The sequence below is a fragment of the Limulus polyphemus genome, unplaced genomic scaffold, assembly GCF_000517525.1.
Source record: "Limulus polyphemus unplaced genomic scaffold, Limulus_polyphemus-2.1.2 Scaffold3628, whole genome shotgun sequence".
NCBI lineage: Eukaryota > Metazoa > Arthropoda > Merostomata > Xiphosura > Limulidae > Limulus > Limulus polyphemus.
The window spans coordinates 17,830-32,504 of record NW_013669238.1 but is presented as its reverse complement, the minus strand read 5'-3'; the positions used below and the strand labels follow the sequence as shown (position 1 = coordinate 32,504).

Here is a 14,675-nt window from a genome sequence, read left to right as displayed (position 1 = left end):
GATTTCAGATTGTAACATAAAACTAAATTTGTTTATCCTAAATAGCTTTAAATTTTATTGTTTTATTGCCCTTTGAACCATGTCTAACTACTATTAATGACATTATAAGTTGTAAATCACTTGGGGAACGTGGAACTTGTGTTATGCTATCAAATTACATTACCAATGATCTGCTCCCATGCATGCCTTGTGAAACATTTTTATTATGTTATTATTATTTATTTTAGCTAATCTAACCTTAAATAATATAAAGAGATTCCTATTTTTACATTTTAGTTACTTTTATAATAATAAATAATGAATAATCATGAAAACCAAGAAATAAAGTAATTTACCTGGATCTTCTTTTTTTTGGCTGTTGACTGTCAATGACACTCAACCCTACTTTTTTATACTAATGGTAGTAATGCACAAAATAATTTTTGTTTAATTAAATAATGCTCCAAAGAACATAAAATAATAACACGCAAAAATAGACAATTTTTCTGGCTTTCTAACTATGCTACAAGAGCCGTTAAAAAATCATCCAAGCTAGTCATTATGTTTCCCATGGGAACGAAGCTTGTACTAACAGAGAAATTGACAATTCTCCATTCAGGAAACAATGTAAAATAATACCTCATTTGATAGATAAAGGCCTTGGCCTTGGCTTTCTATTGGTTATACATAATATAGAATTAAACATTAGAGAGAACTATTAACAAATCTTAAAAGAGTGGATGTGTCAGGTTGGTATGGCAAGAGGAGTATGATTTTCTATTTGCTGGCTATGTAACCAAACAAATTATGGTTTGTCTGAGGAATGATGATTTTATAGTGAGTAATTTATGTTAAATTGTGTACTTATTGGAGGGGTGGTGAATATAATAGAGAAGAGGGGATGCCTAGAGAAAATATGTAACATTTCTCATACTTGGGGAAATTCAGAATTTTAAAACATATTTCCTTATAAAATTTAGAACTTAAAACTTAGATATTATTAAAATATGGATTATTAGCTAAAAATTTATGCTATACTAATTGATATAACATAAACAAAAGTAGTTTAATAAAATTTTGCATGTAAGTCACTAAAACCTCATGACATGCGCAGTAAATGATGCCCGAGCAGATAGGGTTAAGCTAGATGAAAGTTAAATGAAATTAAATAAACCTAATACTCATAGTCAATGATAGCATGCACCAAACATGATTAGAACTGTTTAATTTGACATGAGTGTGCCTGTAACTGCTGTGTACATAGAGCTGTCTGGCATAATAAGTAGCTATCACCGTAATCTAAGTGCAACTGTTAGCATTGAATGTAAATATAAATAGTGTGTAACCATCTGTTACAATGTACAGTCATTCTAGAAAAGGGGTAATTTATATTTTGTACATTTCTGTCTCATTTTGGTTACAAGATGAATTGTGTCTGTGCACAGTATTAAGGTAGACAAAATATCAGGTAAGACTTTTACTGCACAAGAAAAATATATATATATTAATTTAGCAAGTTCTAGAGGCTATGTAAATGAAATTTGAATACTGTAAAATGAAGAAAAGTAGTCAGACTTTGATTCCATAAAGTCACAGATAAATGTTTAGTAAAAATATTTAATTAAAAAGATTTGTAATCTTTACTAAAAGCTTGCTTAATTTCTTGAAGATACAAATGATACTTTAAGAGTTATAGTATGTATATTTTCATGGTTAAATGGTGGTTGCAAGGTCAGTTAAGATGAACAAACACATATACAGTAAGTTAAGATTTACAATTTTTATGAATAAAGGTGTAGAAATGGAAGTTGATGGTCTAATTGATGTTCAGCTGTAAACTTGATATTAGTGTGTTTATTTTTGAGATGGTCAAATGTTATCATTATCTTTATAAATAATGAAAGTATTATCCACATACCTTATGTAGTATATTTGGTGTGGTTATGGGATAAAGATTTGCTCCATTACCAACAAATTTTTTCATGTAAAAGTAAAAGTGCTGGCTTGATGAATAACTTCTTTGTTTAACCAGTATACTATAGTAGGTATATCGATGATACATTCTGTATTTTTAAAGATACTGAACATGTGAATAGTTTTACAACCATCTTAACAATAAATATACAAATACTAAGTCCACAGTTGAATATAGATAAGATCATTAACTTTCATGTCTAGACACCAATACTTCTAATCATAATAAAATGGTAACTTGAATATGAAATATATAATACTACCATATACCATATTTTTTCTAACCTCTGTTCAATTTTCTGTTATATACATAAATTGTTTTCTGTTTTGAAGATGACTTTATAAAACTATTTTAATCTAATGGAAGTAAACCTAACATGCATAGGAATTCTGTATTACACTGAGACAGCAGTAAGTCTACGACCTTACAATGTTAAAATCTGGGGTTTGATTCCCTGTAGTGGACGCAGCAGATAGCCCAGTGTGGCTTTGCTCTAAAACAAACAAGGAAACAAATGCACAAAATCTTAAAATTATATCACCACCACAAATCTTCCTTTTCTCTAACATATTACACAATAGCTTAAATTACAAACATTATCTGGCTGACATAAATAAGAGATCCATTACAAATTATGTTTATAAATATCCTCTGGTGGAACAGTGATAAATCTATGTACAATGCTAGATTAGGTTTGATTCTAAGTGGTGGACACAGCAGATAGCCCAGCATGGCTTTACTGTATAATAAATAAACAAACTGTATTACACATGTGTATTAGTCAGTAAGATATATGAAATTGTCTAGTACCTTTCATTAACAATTATAAGACTTTTAACATTCTTGAACCTACTTTGTTTCCAACTATAGTTGATATTTATTTGAGGTCCAGCACGTCTTCCAACTAGATTCATTCTACCAGCCAAACATACAAGTATACATATTCCTGACCTAATTAGTATGTTACAGTTACTATAGATATTAGTATTGCTTCAAATACTATTGATTCCTCTTTGGCAAGATATAATGTACATACATTATATTTCTTTTTTAAAGACATTTTATTTTATTTTTGGTTTATTAAATTGCTTATTTGCCCATTATTTTCATCAAAGAATAACTAGCTATCCATTGTTAAGATCAACCAATCAAATACCAATGTACCCATCTGCTAGTTTTTATGTTTCTTAAATTATGAGTTCCTTTTTGTAGTTGATGTACCCAAGGATGCCAGGTTAACATTGTAAGCATATAAATGATTCCATTTATCCAATAGTAAAACAAGTTTTTGAACTATTATATACAAGCAAACAGTTTTAATTGGAAATGAACTATGCCCTTGAGCTTACCTTACAACTTGAAATGAGATGTATTTTTAAACTTGAATGTAGATTGCAACAATGTTTTTCAGTTTGAAAGATCTAATATCTGTATTCCAAACTTTAAATGTTGTTTGTATATGAGTATAAATTTTCTATAGGGTATATTCAATTACTGTGATGTGGCTTCAGATTTACAGGCTAGAACATACAAGTTTTAAATCAACTCCATTTTTCAGCATCAAGATCTTTGCATTAAAAGAATTAACCTATGAGTAAAGGAAAGTTTGTTAATGAATAGATTTCAAAGTTGAATGAGTAGAATAGCACAATTTGTTTATTATTAATTTTATAAGCAATTCTGTTTAATAGGCTTTATGCTGATTTTGATATGACAATTTTATTCCCACAACATTTAAATTTAATTTAGTGAAAGTTCTAGTGAATCCTACATACAGAATTGTGAGCATTAATTTTTGTTATATAAAGAAAGTTTTTATCAAATACTGTTTGAAACCTAATGAATTTAACTATTTAATTATTTTATGAATAATTACCTCAGTGAAATGTTGAACTAGTACATTATGAAGTTCCAAAGTCTTAAGTTTAAAAGGAGCTTTTATCTTATGAGTAATGATTGTCCACAGGTACAACTTAAATTTCTTTTAACAATAAAAAGCTATTTTAAATGTCATTCCTAATAATAAGTGGTTGTTTATCATTTGTAAATTAATAGTGAAGAATATGTAAGCTTCCTTATTAGGTAGTTGTCTACCCTTATAAAATAATACTATATTTTGACAAAATGTAATATTTTAATAACTGTTAACTTTGTGATGATAACTGGAATTGAAGATGAGCAGTAACTAATGATTGCTAAACTGAAGATGAATTATGCACTCCTCAAGTTGTAAGCTTGTTCCAGTTTTTGGTTAATACAAGTAGTCAATTTTTTATTAATTTTAATACATTTTGTAAGAAATTTTTTTTCATTCTTGTTTGGTATTTTGAAGTACTATTGAATACTTCTAAGGTTAGTTCTCTTTTTTGAATCTTGTGTAAGAAAATTGGCTTAAGAGTTACTAATAACAATATGAAAATGTTTTACATTTTTAATTACAGATATGAGAGAGACCTAGAATTGTTCAAGGTCAAAGTGGCTGAGAGTATAAACTTTTGTCATGAAAAGTTGTATGACATTTCAACGCAAGATCCACATGCTCTCCGCTTCAGTCCATGGGAACCAGCTATACATGAAAATATTCGAAAAAAATTATTATCTGGAAGTGTGAGTATTTTTATGTATTTTACACATTTTTATTCCTAGGCCAGGCATGGCCAGGTGGTTAGAGCGCTCGACTCGCAATCTGAGGGTCGCGGGTTCGAATTCCGATCACACCAAACATGCTCGCCCTTTCAGCCGTGGAGGTTTAATAATGTGATGGTCAATCTCACTATTCGTTGGTAAAAGAGTAGTCCAAGAGCTGGCGATGGGTGGTGAAGACTAGCTGCCTTCCCTCTAGTCTTACACTGCTAAATTAGGGATGGCTAGTGCAGATAGCACTCATGTAGCTTTGCACAAAATTAAAAACAAACATTTTTATTCCTCCCAATTATTGCTCAACTTACTCACACCAGGATAAGAGTTTTGATGAATTATTTAATTTTCAATGTTGTTCTAAATGAAAACACAAATATTTGAAAAAATAACTCCATATGTACCTTATAGTTCATATTTATATATTTGTTAATTGGAAAACATAAACAAATAAATGTTTATTTTTCTTTTAATGTTCTCTTACAAAAGTTTTGATCAAAATGTGGAAGCATTACTACCAAGTTTTACTCGTGTCAGTTTTGTTTTTAGTTTTTCTTGTATTTGTTCAAGGAGGTTTTTTTCCATTTCCTTACAGGTTACAGTCACAACTTAATGAGTACGTAAATTTATAGGTTTTTTTGTATGCTTCTGCATGTACTTTTTTCCCCTAAAATAATATGGAAAAGCTCGGAGTAAGCTGTATGTTAATATAATTAGATGTGTATATAATCTTTTGTTACTTGCAGAATTTTGTAACAAATTCTAAGGTGTATGTTTTAGCTTAGGTGAAATTATTCACAGGATTCAGGATATCAAGTGGCATCTACATGCAAATTAAAAGTTACAAAATAGGTAGCAAGAGTTTTGATATGTAGTTTGAAGTGGTGTTTACTAGTTTAAAACTTGTTTTAACTGGTATGTTATCATACTTTGCAAATACTAATTCCTACTCAACATTTTAGGAAGTACAGTAATGTATTTTTCTAGATGAATAAGTTATCAGTTTTAACAAGTTGAGGTTGCAGAGTAAGTGGACTATAAAACATGAGTTAACTCTAGAATCAGTTTTGGACAGATCTTGTAATCACCATGTAACCATCGAAATATACATGCTATAACTCTGAATAAACTAAGTGTATCTTCACAATTTTGCAAATGTTTAATAAACATTACAAGTCTTTTGCACACAAAAAACAGATTTTATAATGAGGTGTTTTTACTAAAGATTTGTTTGTGAATTTCCAAAGCCTTTACTGAGTCAATCTGAATGCAAGGTGATTTTCATGCTAAGAATCAATATTCTTCTTTTCATCTTCGACCAGGCATGGCCAAGTGGTTAGGGTGCTTGACTCGCAATCTGAAGGTCGTGGGTTTGAATCCCCATCCCACCAAACATGCTTGCCCTTTCAGCCATGGGGGCATTATAATATGATAGCCAATCCCACTATTCATTGGTAAAAGAGTAGCCCAAGAGTTGGCAGTGGGTGGGGATGACTAGCTGTGTTCCATGTAGTCTTTCACTGCTAAATTAGGAACGGCTAATGCAGATAACCCTCGTGTAGCTTTTCACGAAATTCAAACAAACCATACCAAACTTTTCATCTTAAATTTTATGTTTCATTTACATAACCTCTAGAACTTCTTAAATGAATATCAAACTGTTTTTCTCTATCCTTAAACTAACTATAATGTATAAAGTTACCATTGTATTCTTTCTAGAATGACTGCATATCATAACAGACAGTTACATGTATCTATTCTAAAAACATACCCTTCAAAATGGATTCTTATATGTGATGAATGTTGTCTGTACAGTTTACCTCTTCTAGGATCCAAACAACCACCCATATGTTTGCCATGCATGGTGACTCATGAAGGGGAGGAGAAAATCCTGGTTGTTGAGTAGTGTTGGGAGTGCTGCAATACACCATTTTGGCCTTTACACGGGTAACTTTGGGGTGCCCACCAAGGATAAAACAGGTGGTTCTGGGGGGGTATGGGTCAACTGAGTGTCAGTGTTGGGAATTCTCAATGGGTGTTATGAACATTTTGTCTACTGCTGGTGGTTGGGTATAGTGCACACAAAACTCTGGCATAAGTGCACCGTCCTTGTTTGACAGTGTAGAGCTTCATTGTGTAGGATTCTGTAGTGGGTGGAGTCACTGGGTATTGAATATTTTCTCATGGATAATAAAAAATATGAAAATCAAAACAGGATACAAAAAACAAATCTTGGAAAATGACTATGCTTGGAAAACTGATCAACAATCAAAATATCACACCTCACATTCTGATTCTACATTAGTTGTCAGAAAAGTCAGGCTCAGCATGACCAGGTGATTAGGGCGCTCGACTTGCAATCCGAGGGTTGATGGTTCGAATCCCTGTCACACCAAACATGTTCACACTTTCAGCTGTGGGGGCGATATAATGTGATAGCCAATCCCACTATTCATTGGTAAAAGAGTAGCCCAATAGTTGGCAGTGGGTGGTGATGACTAGCTGTCTAAACAAACAAATAAACAGAAAAGTCTCTAGGACAGACATCTCCCTTTTTCATCCAGAAGGGATTCTAAGTCAGTTACATCCTGGGGACATCTTGGTCAAAACAACTACACCACAGCATAGCGACCTTTTCCTGAAATTGAAGTCCATCAGAGATATTCCTATTAAAGGTACTCCCCCTGCTTCTCTAAATTCTTGGTTTCTCTAGCCAAGGTGTTTCAGCTGTTCAGGCTATCTCTAATCAAAGAGATGGAATAATATGGCCTACCAACGTTCTTATTTTGATGTTTATGTTGCCACATCTGCCTGCCACTGTCAAGGCAGGTTATTTCAACTGTAAGGTATGGCTCTATATTTCTAATTCTCTCAGATGTTTCCAATGTCAGCAGTTTATACACACTAAATCATCTTGTTGTGGTACTTTAATGTTTGCTTGTCATAGCAAAGACCACAATAGCTGTGAGTGATAACTGGACCCACATTGCATTAATTGTAATGGTTCTCATTCCTCATATTTTAATTCTTGCCTCAAATGGGTGGAGGGAAAAGAGTTATTGCATTTGGGGACCATAAATAATACATCTCAAGGCACAGAAATTGATGTCTCATTTTCCAATTTGGGCACATGCTGCTTCACTCCATTCCACTTCTATACTTGGAGTGAAGAAAGACTATTTGATTCCACCATCAGAGCCTTCCTCTCACTATGTTAAGGATCTTATGCCTTTCGTGGATATACCACTTGACAAGTCCATGTCTACTCCTGTCTCTGTTCCTACTGCAGCATCCAGTTAGTGGTCAGAACCTCTTCATTGGTCCTGAAGAGCAGGACTGTTATTCAGTCACTTACTTATTCATGGATTATAATTCATCTGACAGGGACCTGCCCCATTGACCCTGAGCAGGATTCATGGAAGTCAATAAACCTCTTTCTGGTGAACAAAAACAAAAAGGCTCTCCCTCCAGTTCTTCTACTCCTAAATAAAAATGGTCACCTTGATACAGTGAAACTGTTGAGGCTTCCATTCTAATTTAAATAACAATAAGGCCTTGATTGATTCATATCATCCTGTATATATGTTTTTACAGAAAACGTTCATAAAATCTGCTCATGCTGTCACCTTTGTACAGGAGAGACAGGTTGTGTGATGAATGAATTCATGGGGATGTGGTACTGCTGGTTGACTAACATACATTCACCATGTCTGCTACTCAATACACCAATGAAGGCTGTTGTCATCCATGTCTCCATGGGTCATACCCTCACAATTTGTTCTCTTTATCTGTCACTGGGAGAAAATTATGATCAAACAGACCTTGATGATCTTATTGAACATTTGCTATCTCCCTTATTCGTTGTGGAAGACTTTAATGGACAGTCCCCTTTGGGATGGTGCTCATTATTGATGGAGGGGTCGTTCTGTGGAGTGTACACCCATGGATCACAACCTCTCTCTCTCTTCAGTACTGATTCAAATAGATATTTTCATGCACTTAGTCAGTCTTTTACTGTTATTGGTCTTTCATTATGTTCCCTTTCTTTGTTGTTTTTACTGGAGGGTGGGAAATGATCCATGGGGCAGTGGTCATTTTCCCATTATTCTGAGGAACATTGGCTGTGGTAGATGCCACCTGACTCATGAAATGCTGGAAACTGGAGTAGGCTGACAAGTTCTTCTTCACCCCTCTCTTGGAAATTTGATCCCACTGTTGTTAATCTTCCCACCATTAATGATTGCTTGGAGGCAGTAACTTAATTTATTATGTAAGTAGCTGTTCATAGGATCCATAAAACCACAACACATTATTCTAGTTCATGGTGGACCTCCATCTGCCAACAGACATGGAAGGCTCAGAAACTGGCCTGGGATAACTTCTACAGATATCTTACTCTTAACAACTGCATGGCTTTTTAGTAAGCTTATGCCTATCCCCTGTAGGTCAGACATCAAAGCCAGAAGGAATCTTGTATTAAGTGCACTTCTAGCATTTGTTCAACCACCTGTTCCAAGATTATTCAGGACAGAATTTGAAAGGTCAGTGGAAAATATGCTTCCGATCTCCTTTCGATCTTGCTATCTAATGACAAGGAAGTCACTGATTTACAGGGTATTGCTGACACCATTTTGGAGTGCTTTTCTCACCATTCCAACACTTCCACATCTTCCTCTGCCTTCTTGACCATCATGCTACATGCTGAAAGATTACCACCTTCTTTTTGAGCTAATGATCTTTAGGATGTAATCTACCATTTACTGTAGTTGAACTTAAGATTTCTCTACATAAGTCTGGCAGTATACTGGTTAGACCTGATGATATTCATTATGATGTTGCTCTTCTTCTGGTTGTTTTTAACTGGATATGGCAGGAGAATGATTTTCCAGATGCATGGCATATGAATATGGCCATCCCTTTTTCTAAGCTGGGAATGATCCCAAGATTTTTTCTAATTATCATCCTATTGCTTTGAATAGTTGTCTCTGTAAGGTTTTGGAGAGGATGGTTAATGCTTGTCTTGTTTGGTCCCTTGAATCAAACAACCTCCTCTCACCCACCTGGTGTGGTTTCCACAAGCAGTGATCTGCTGTGGACTACTGATTAGACTTGAAACATCAATCAGGAAAGCCTTCCTCAAAAGGGAGCATCTTGTATTAATTTTCTCTGATTTTGAGAAAGCTTATGATACTATTTGGTGGTTCAGCATTTTCTGGAATCATCATTCTTATGGGTTACATGGCCATTTACCAATTTTTATTCATAACCTTTTAAATAGCAGGTCATTCCAAGTCTATGGGGTTGAACATTGTCCTCATCCTTCACACAGAGGAACTTGGAATCCCACAGAACTGTGTCATGAGCATCAGGCTTTTTAGTATTAAGATCAATGCTATCATTAAACAACTTCCTCCTACTGTTGCAAACAGTCTCTATGTCGATGGCTTTCAGATTTCCTGTTGGTCATTGAATATGAGGTGTATTGAGTTTCAGACCACCCTCACTTGCTTGTTGGGGTGGATCACAGCAAACAGTTTTACCTTTTCACCATCTAAAACCAGTTTTGTGCATTTTTGGGGCCAGTGGAGAATGCACACTGATACGGAGCTCTGCATGGGTGGTGGCATTCTTCCCATGGTGGCTGAGACAAAGTTCTTAGGACTTTTTTCAACTGTAAGTTGACATTTATTCCAAACATTAAGCGGCTTAGTGTCAAATGTACAAGGGCACTGAACACCCTCTGTGTCCTCTCTTCCACCTCTTGGGGAGTGAACAGGTGTTTCATGCTGAAGATCCATCGTACCTTATTTGATCAAAGCTGGACTATGGATGTATGATCTATGGTTCAACCAGGGACTTTGCCTTGAAATGATGGACACTGTACATCATCAGGGGTTTTCCATACTTCTCCAGTCCAGTGTTTATACACTGAGTCCTATGAATTTCCACTTCACATCAGACATTTGCAACTTTCCTTGCAATATGCTGCAAAGCTCAAATACTTACTGCAGTATCTCACCTGGCTTTGTGTCTTCATGCTTCAATAGGCTGTGTTTTTTGAAAATAGGCAGTCTGCCACTCCCGTATTCAGCCTTTGTATCCAGGTGCAGTTGAATTGGGTCTGACATTGAATGATATTGCTGAGTCTGATGTTCAGCCCATTACACCATGGCTTCTAACCATCTCAACTTGTGACCTTAATTTGAGTCATCTGAAGAGGTCAGTTACTATCTTCTTCTTTGTTGAACATCTCTCAAACTATTCTTCTGTTTGTTTTACTGATGGTTTGAAATATAGTGACTCTGTGGGCTCTACCATGATTTGTTGTGGCTTGGTGGTTGCTGATTGGATTCTGTGTTCACCGCCAAGTTATATGCAATTTCTCTTGCAATAGATCATATAGAATCCAAGTGGTAGAATAATTGTACTACCTATACTAACTCTCTTATCACCTTGATAGCCCTGGAATTGCTTAAAGTGAGTTCTTGCCCAGTTCTTTTGGATATTCAGAAATGACTAGCCCACTTCTCTATTATCTATATCTATTCAGTTTTTCTGGATTCCTGGCCATGTTGGTATTCATAGGAATGAGCTTCCTGACATCACAGCCAAAATCCATTTGCTCTGGTGTTTTCACAGCCATGGCCATCTTTTGTGTGGACTACAGACGTGTCATCAAGGTATGGCTTCATGGCAATTGGAAGTCAGTTTGGAGTGAGCAACATAATAATAATAAGCTTTTACAGATAATGCATACTATTGTTGTTTGGCTATCTAGTTTCCATCAGGAGAAGAGAGAGGAAGTTTTTTTTATTGACTACACATTGGCCATGGTTTCACAATTCATCATTTTCTTTTACAAGAATCTGATTCACCATTGTGTGATCTTTGTGACACTTGGTCACAATTGCCCACCTTCTACTTTTGTGTCATCGCTACAACTGCCAGCAGCAGCACCATTTTAGACAGTTTTTGTCTCTGGGTTTACTTTTGATGTTGGACAGTCATTGGCTATAGTGACACTGTCAAGATAGATTGTGTTTTTAGCCTTTTGCTGGCCATTGGCCATTTTAATTGTATTTGATTTTTTAACCTTGTTTCATAAAATAATTAACATTTTATTCTATTTCCTAATTTTTTCTACATTTATTCATTTATATGCATTTTTTTATTGATTCATTGGCTGTTTAGTGCAGATAGCCCTGGTGCTTTGTGTAATTAAATCCAACAAACCAACCAGCCTAAAAGCATAAGATAAAAAATGTACATGAAAACAAGAAAGTTAGTACTTGTATATGGAATTGTGCCTTTTGCTGTCAACAGGTGAGGCACTCTAAACCAATTTTTTTGTGTGTGAGACGATGTTTGTTATCCACAAAATTATTCATATGTATTTCAAATATGCATTTTTTTTTCATAATCCAAAAAGTTATCATTCACTACTATAGAAGGTCCTAAAACTACTGTAATTTAACTGGCTTTCTAATGAAGTTATAAATAGGTTAAAATAACTTTTAGCTGCTTGAGCTGAAAACAATTTCACATAATAAAACTGAAGCTGAATATCTAACTGCGAAATAACCAACATAACATTCTTGTAAAGGGAAGGTTTCTCTTTCTGTTGGTTAGAAATAACCCAACAGCAATATCAAAGAGAATTATTGAGATTTTATTTAAAAATGGAATTTTATGGGAGGGTTGTGTCATGTGGTTTTGACATTTTTTTTATACTTCAGAAAAGTAGGAAGATTGGAGGTTCTAACTTTACATTGTGATTTGTCAATATCTATAATATGTATGTGTGATTTAGTTGGACACTCAGAAAGTCATATAAGGGGAGAAAGTAAATTTTAAATGGACATTTGGAGGACAGTTTCATCATGTGACACAGACAAATCTAGACTTGAGAAGTATTTCAATTTGAAATTAAGAAATTAAAACTTAAATAATATAAAATTTGATTTATAAACTACATTTGTATGCTAACTTTATTAATCCTATTGATATGAATAGGTAAAAGTGATGACTGAAAGATTTGACAAATTCACCAAATCCATGTATATAACAATGTATAACTTTTAATAATGGCTGGAGACGGCTTAAATGGGTAATGAAGAAAAACTTTAATATAAGTTTAACATGACAGCAAATGTACAACGTTTCGACAAGGTTCGACTTAATATACATTCAGGTTTCAGAGGTTATGCAAATGATGTTTAAAAAGTGTAAAATGTAAAAGTATGTTTAATTTTAACATAAAAATCACCTTACACAGACTAATCAGAGTCTGAGTCACTGTGATTCCATATATTCAGAGAAATCTTTAGTAAAAATACTTAATTGAAGAATCTGATTTTTTTGTGTCCAAAATACTTTTATGGTTACCTAGTGGTTGCAAGATCAGTCAGTGACCAAGCATATATAGAGAGTGATAACATACATTGGTATTAGAGTAGTTTAATTAAATTTTGAATGTAATCTGTATAAAAGATTGTGACATGCATACTTTGACACATGCATATCTATCCGTGAGGTACATATCTTATCTAAAAGTTATACAGAAATAGGTATATTAAGATACAACTTTTTTTTTGTTTAGAAAGAAGAAGATCATGATACTAAAGCCTCTACACCTTCAGGCCTATCCTGGATTCAAAAAGGAACTCTAAAGATATTCTCAAAAACAGCATCTTAAATCTGCAAACTAGGTTAATGTTCATTTTGAATAATAGCACTTTTCTGATATTTAATTGAAATATACTTTTACAACATAAATAAACATTGACATGAATTTGTTTAATTTTAAGACTTATTTTGTTTTTCCAGTGCTATGTTTATTCTTCACAACACATTCAGATTTCAGAAGTAGTGAATACAAAGTTCAGTTGGAAATATATGTATGTATGTATTTCAGAGTAATGGATAACAAATAGAAACTAAATCTGTTATACTGTTCAGATTGATTCCTTTAAATAATAAAACCTCTAGTTTATATAGATAAACTTGAATTTGATCAAAAAATTTTGATCTCACTTAGTTGTCAGTAATACTGTACGTACACTAACTGAAATAAGGCATAGGGAAAAGTCAGCCTCCTGCCAATTGTGTTACGCCCCTGTATATATTATCCGGACACTAATGGTGTTAGTTATCTAGGAACTATGGTGAACATCGTGAAACTTAAACTTGTGTACTGTTGCAAATTATCAGTTATTTTAGCCTAGTAAATGTACTTTCTACTTTTCAAAAAAATATATTTAAAATATTTATAGTGTATTTGATGAAATGTATGAGTAAAAGTTGTTAGGGTCTACTGTACTTATAAATATTTACTTTCTGTGTAACTGACATGTGGGTAGCAGCTTTATGTAATTTGTGTGCTGGTATTTTTGATCTAACTACACACACACAAACTAAGAGAGAATAAAACAAGATATTGTGTAAATTTAAGTTGCTGGTTTTCAATATGGTCAAAACTTAATGCTCAGTAATACTGAACTTGCAATGCATATAAATGTTTCTAAGACAATAAATGTGTTTTGTTTAAACCATGATAGTATTGTAAAAACATTTAAAAAATTTAACATTTTTATAAGCTTCATCTTTCATAATTTTACTTATAAGATTCTTGTATACAGTAAAAACTTTATATAACAAAATCCATAAACCAAGTCTCAACTACAACTAAGGACAAGATAAGATGAAATAGAGACATACCCAGTCCACACAAATCTTCAGTTCCTAAAAGAAACCCTACTACAGGTTATCACTCTAAAATGAAAGAGTGAGGATTAACTGCTGATTAATGCCACCTTCGGTTATATTCAACTCATATTGTTAACAGGTTCCTAGTGGCCTGAACAAATTTTCAAAACAGAAACACTCTATTGCAAATACTCCAGGATAATTCTACCTTTTGCTATATTTAATTTGTATTTGGGATTACATATTCATAGTAGACTGAACAAATCTTCAATTCAGAAACTGTCCACTGCAAATGCTACCTTTAACTATATTCAGCTAATGTTGCTGTTAACAGGTTCCTAGTGCCCTGAAAAATTCCTGAATATATAAACTTTCCACT

At 33.6% G+C, this 14,675-nt stretch overlaps 1 protein-coding gene across 2 annotated transcripts in view; it reads left to right on the top strand.

The window, feature by feature from the left end:
• The window catches only part of LOC106469714 (AKT-interacting protein-like), a 52,178-nt gene extending 38,137 nt beyond the window's left edge, over nucleotides 1-14,041 (top strand). For both annotated transcript variants that reach the window (XM_013930226.2, XM_013930227.2), the window contains exons 7-8: nucleotides 4,396-4,561; nucleotides 13,191-14,041. In XM_013930226.2, coding sequence (XP_013785680.1) covers nucleotides 4,396-4,561; nucleotides 13,191-13,286 — 262 coding nt within the window. In that variant the 3' untranslated portion in view covers nucleotides 13,287-14,041. The remainder of the gene's footprint in view (nucleotides 1-4,395; nucleotides 4,562-13,190) is intronic.
• The last annotated feature ends 634 nt before the right edge of the window (nucleotides 14,042-14,675 follow it).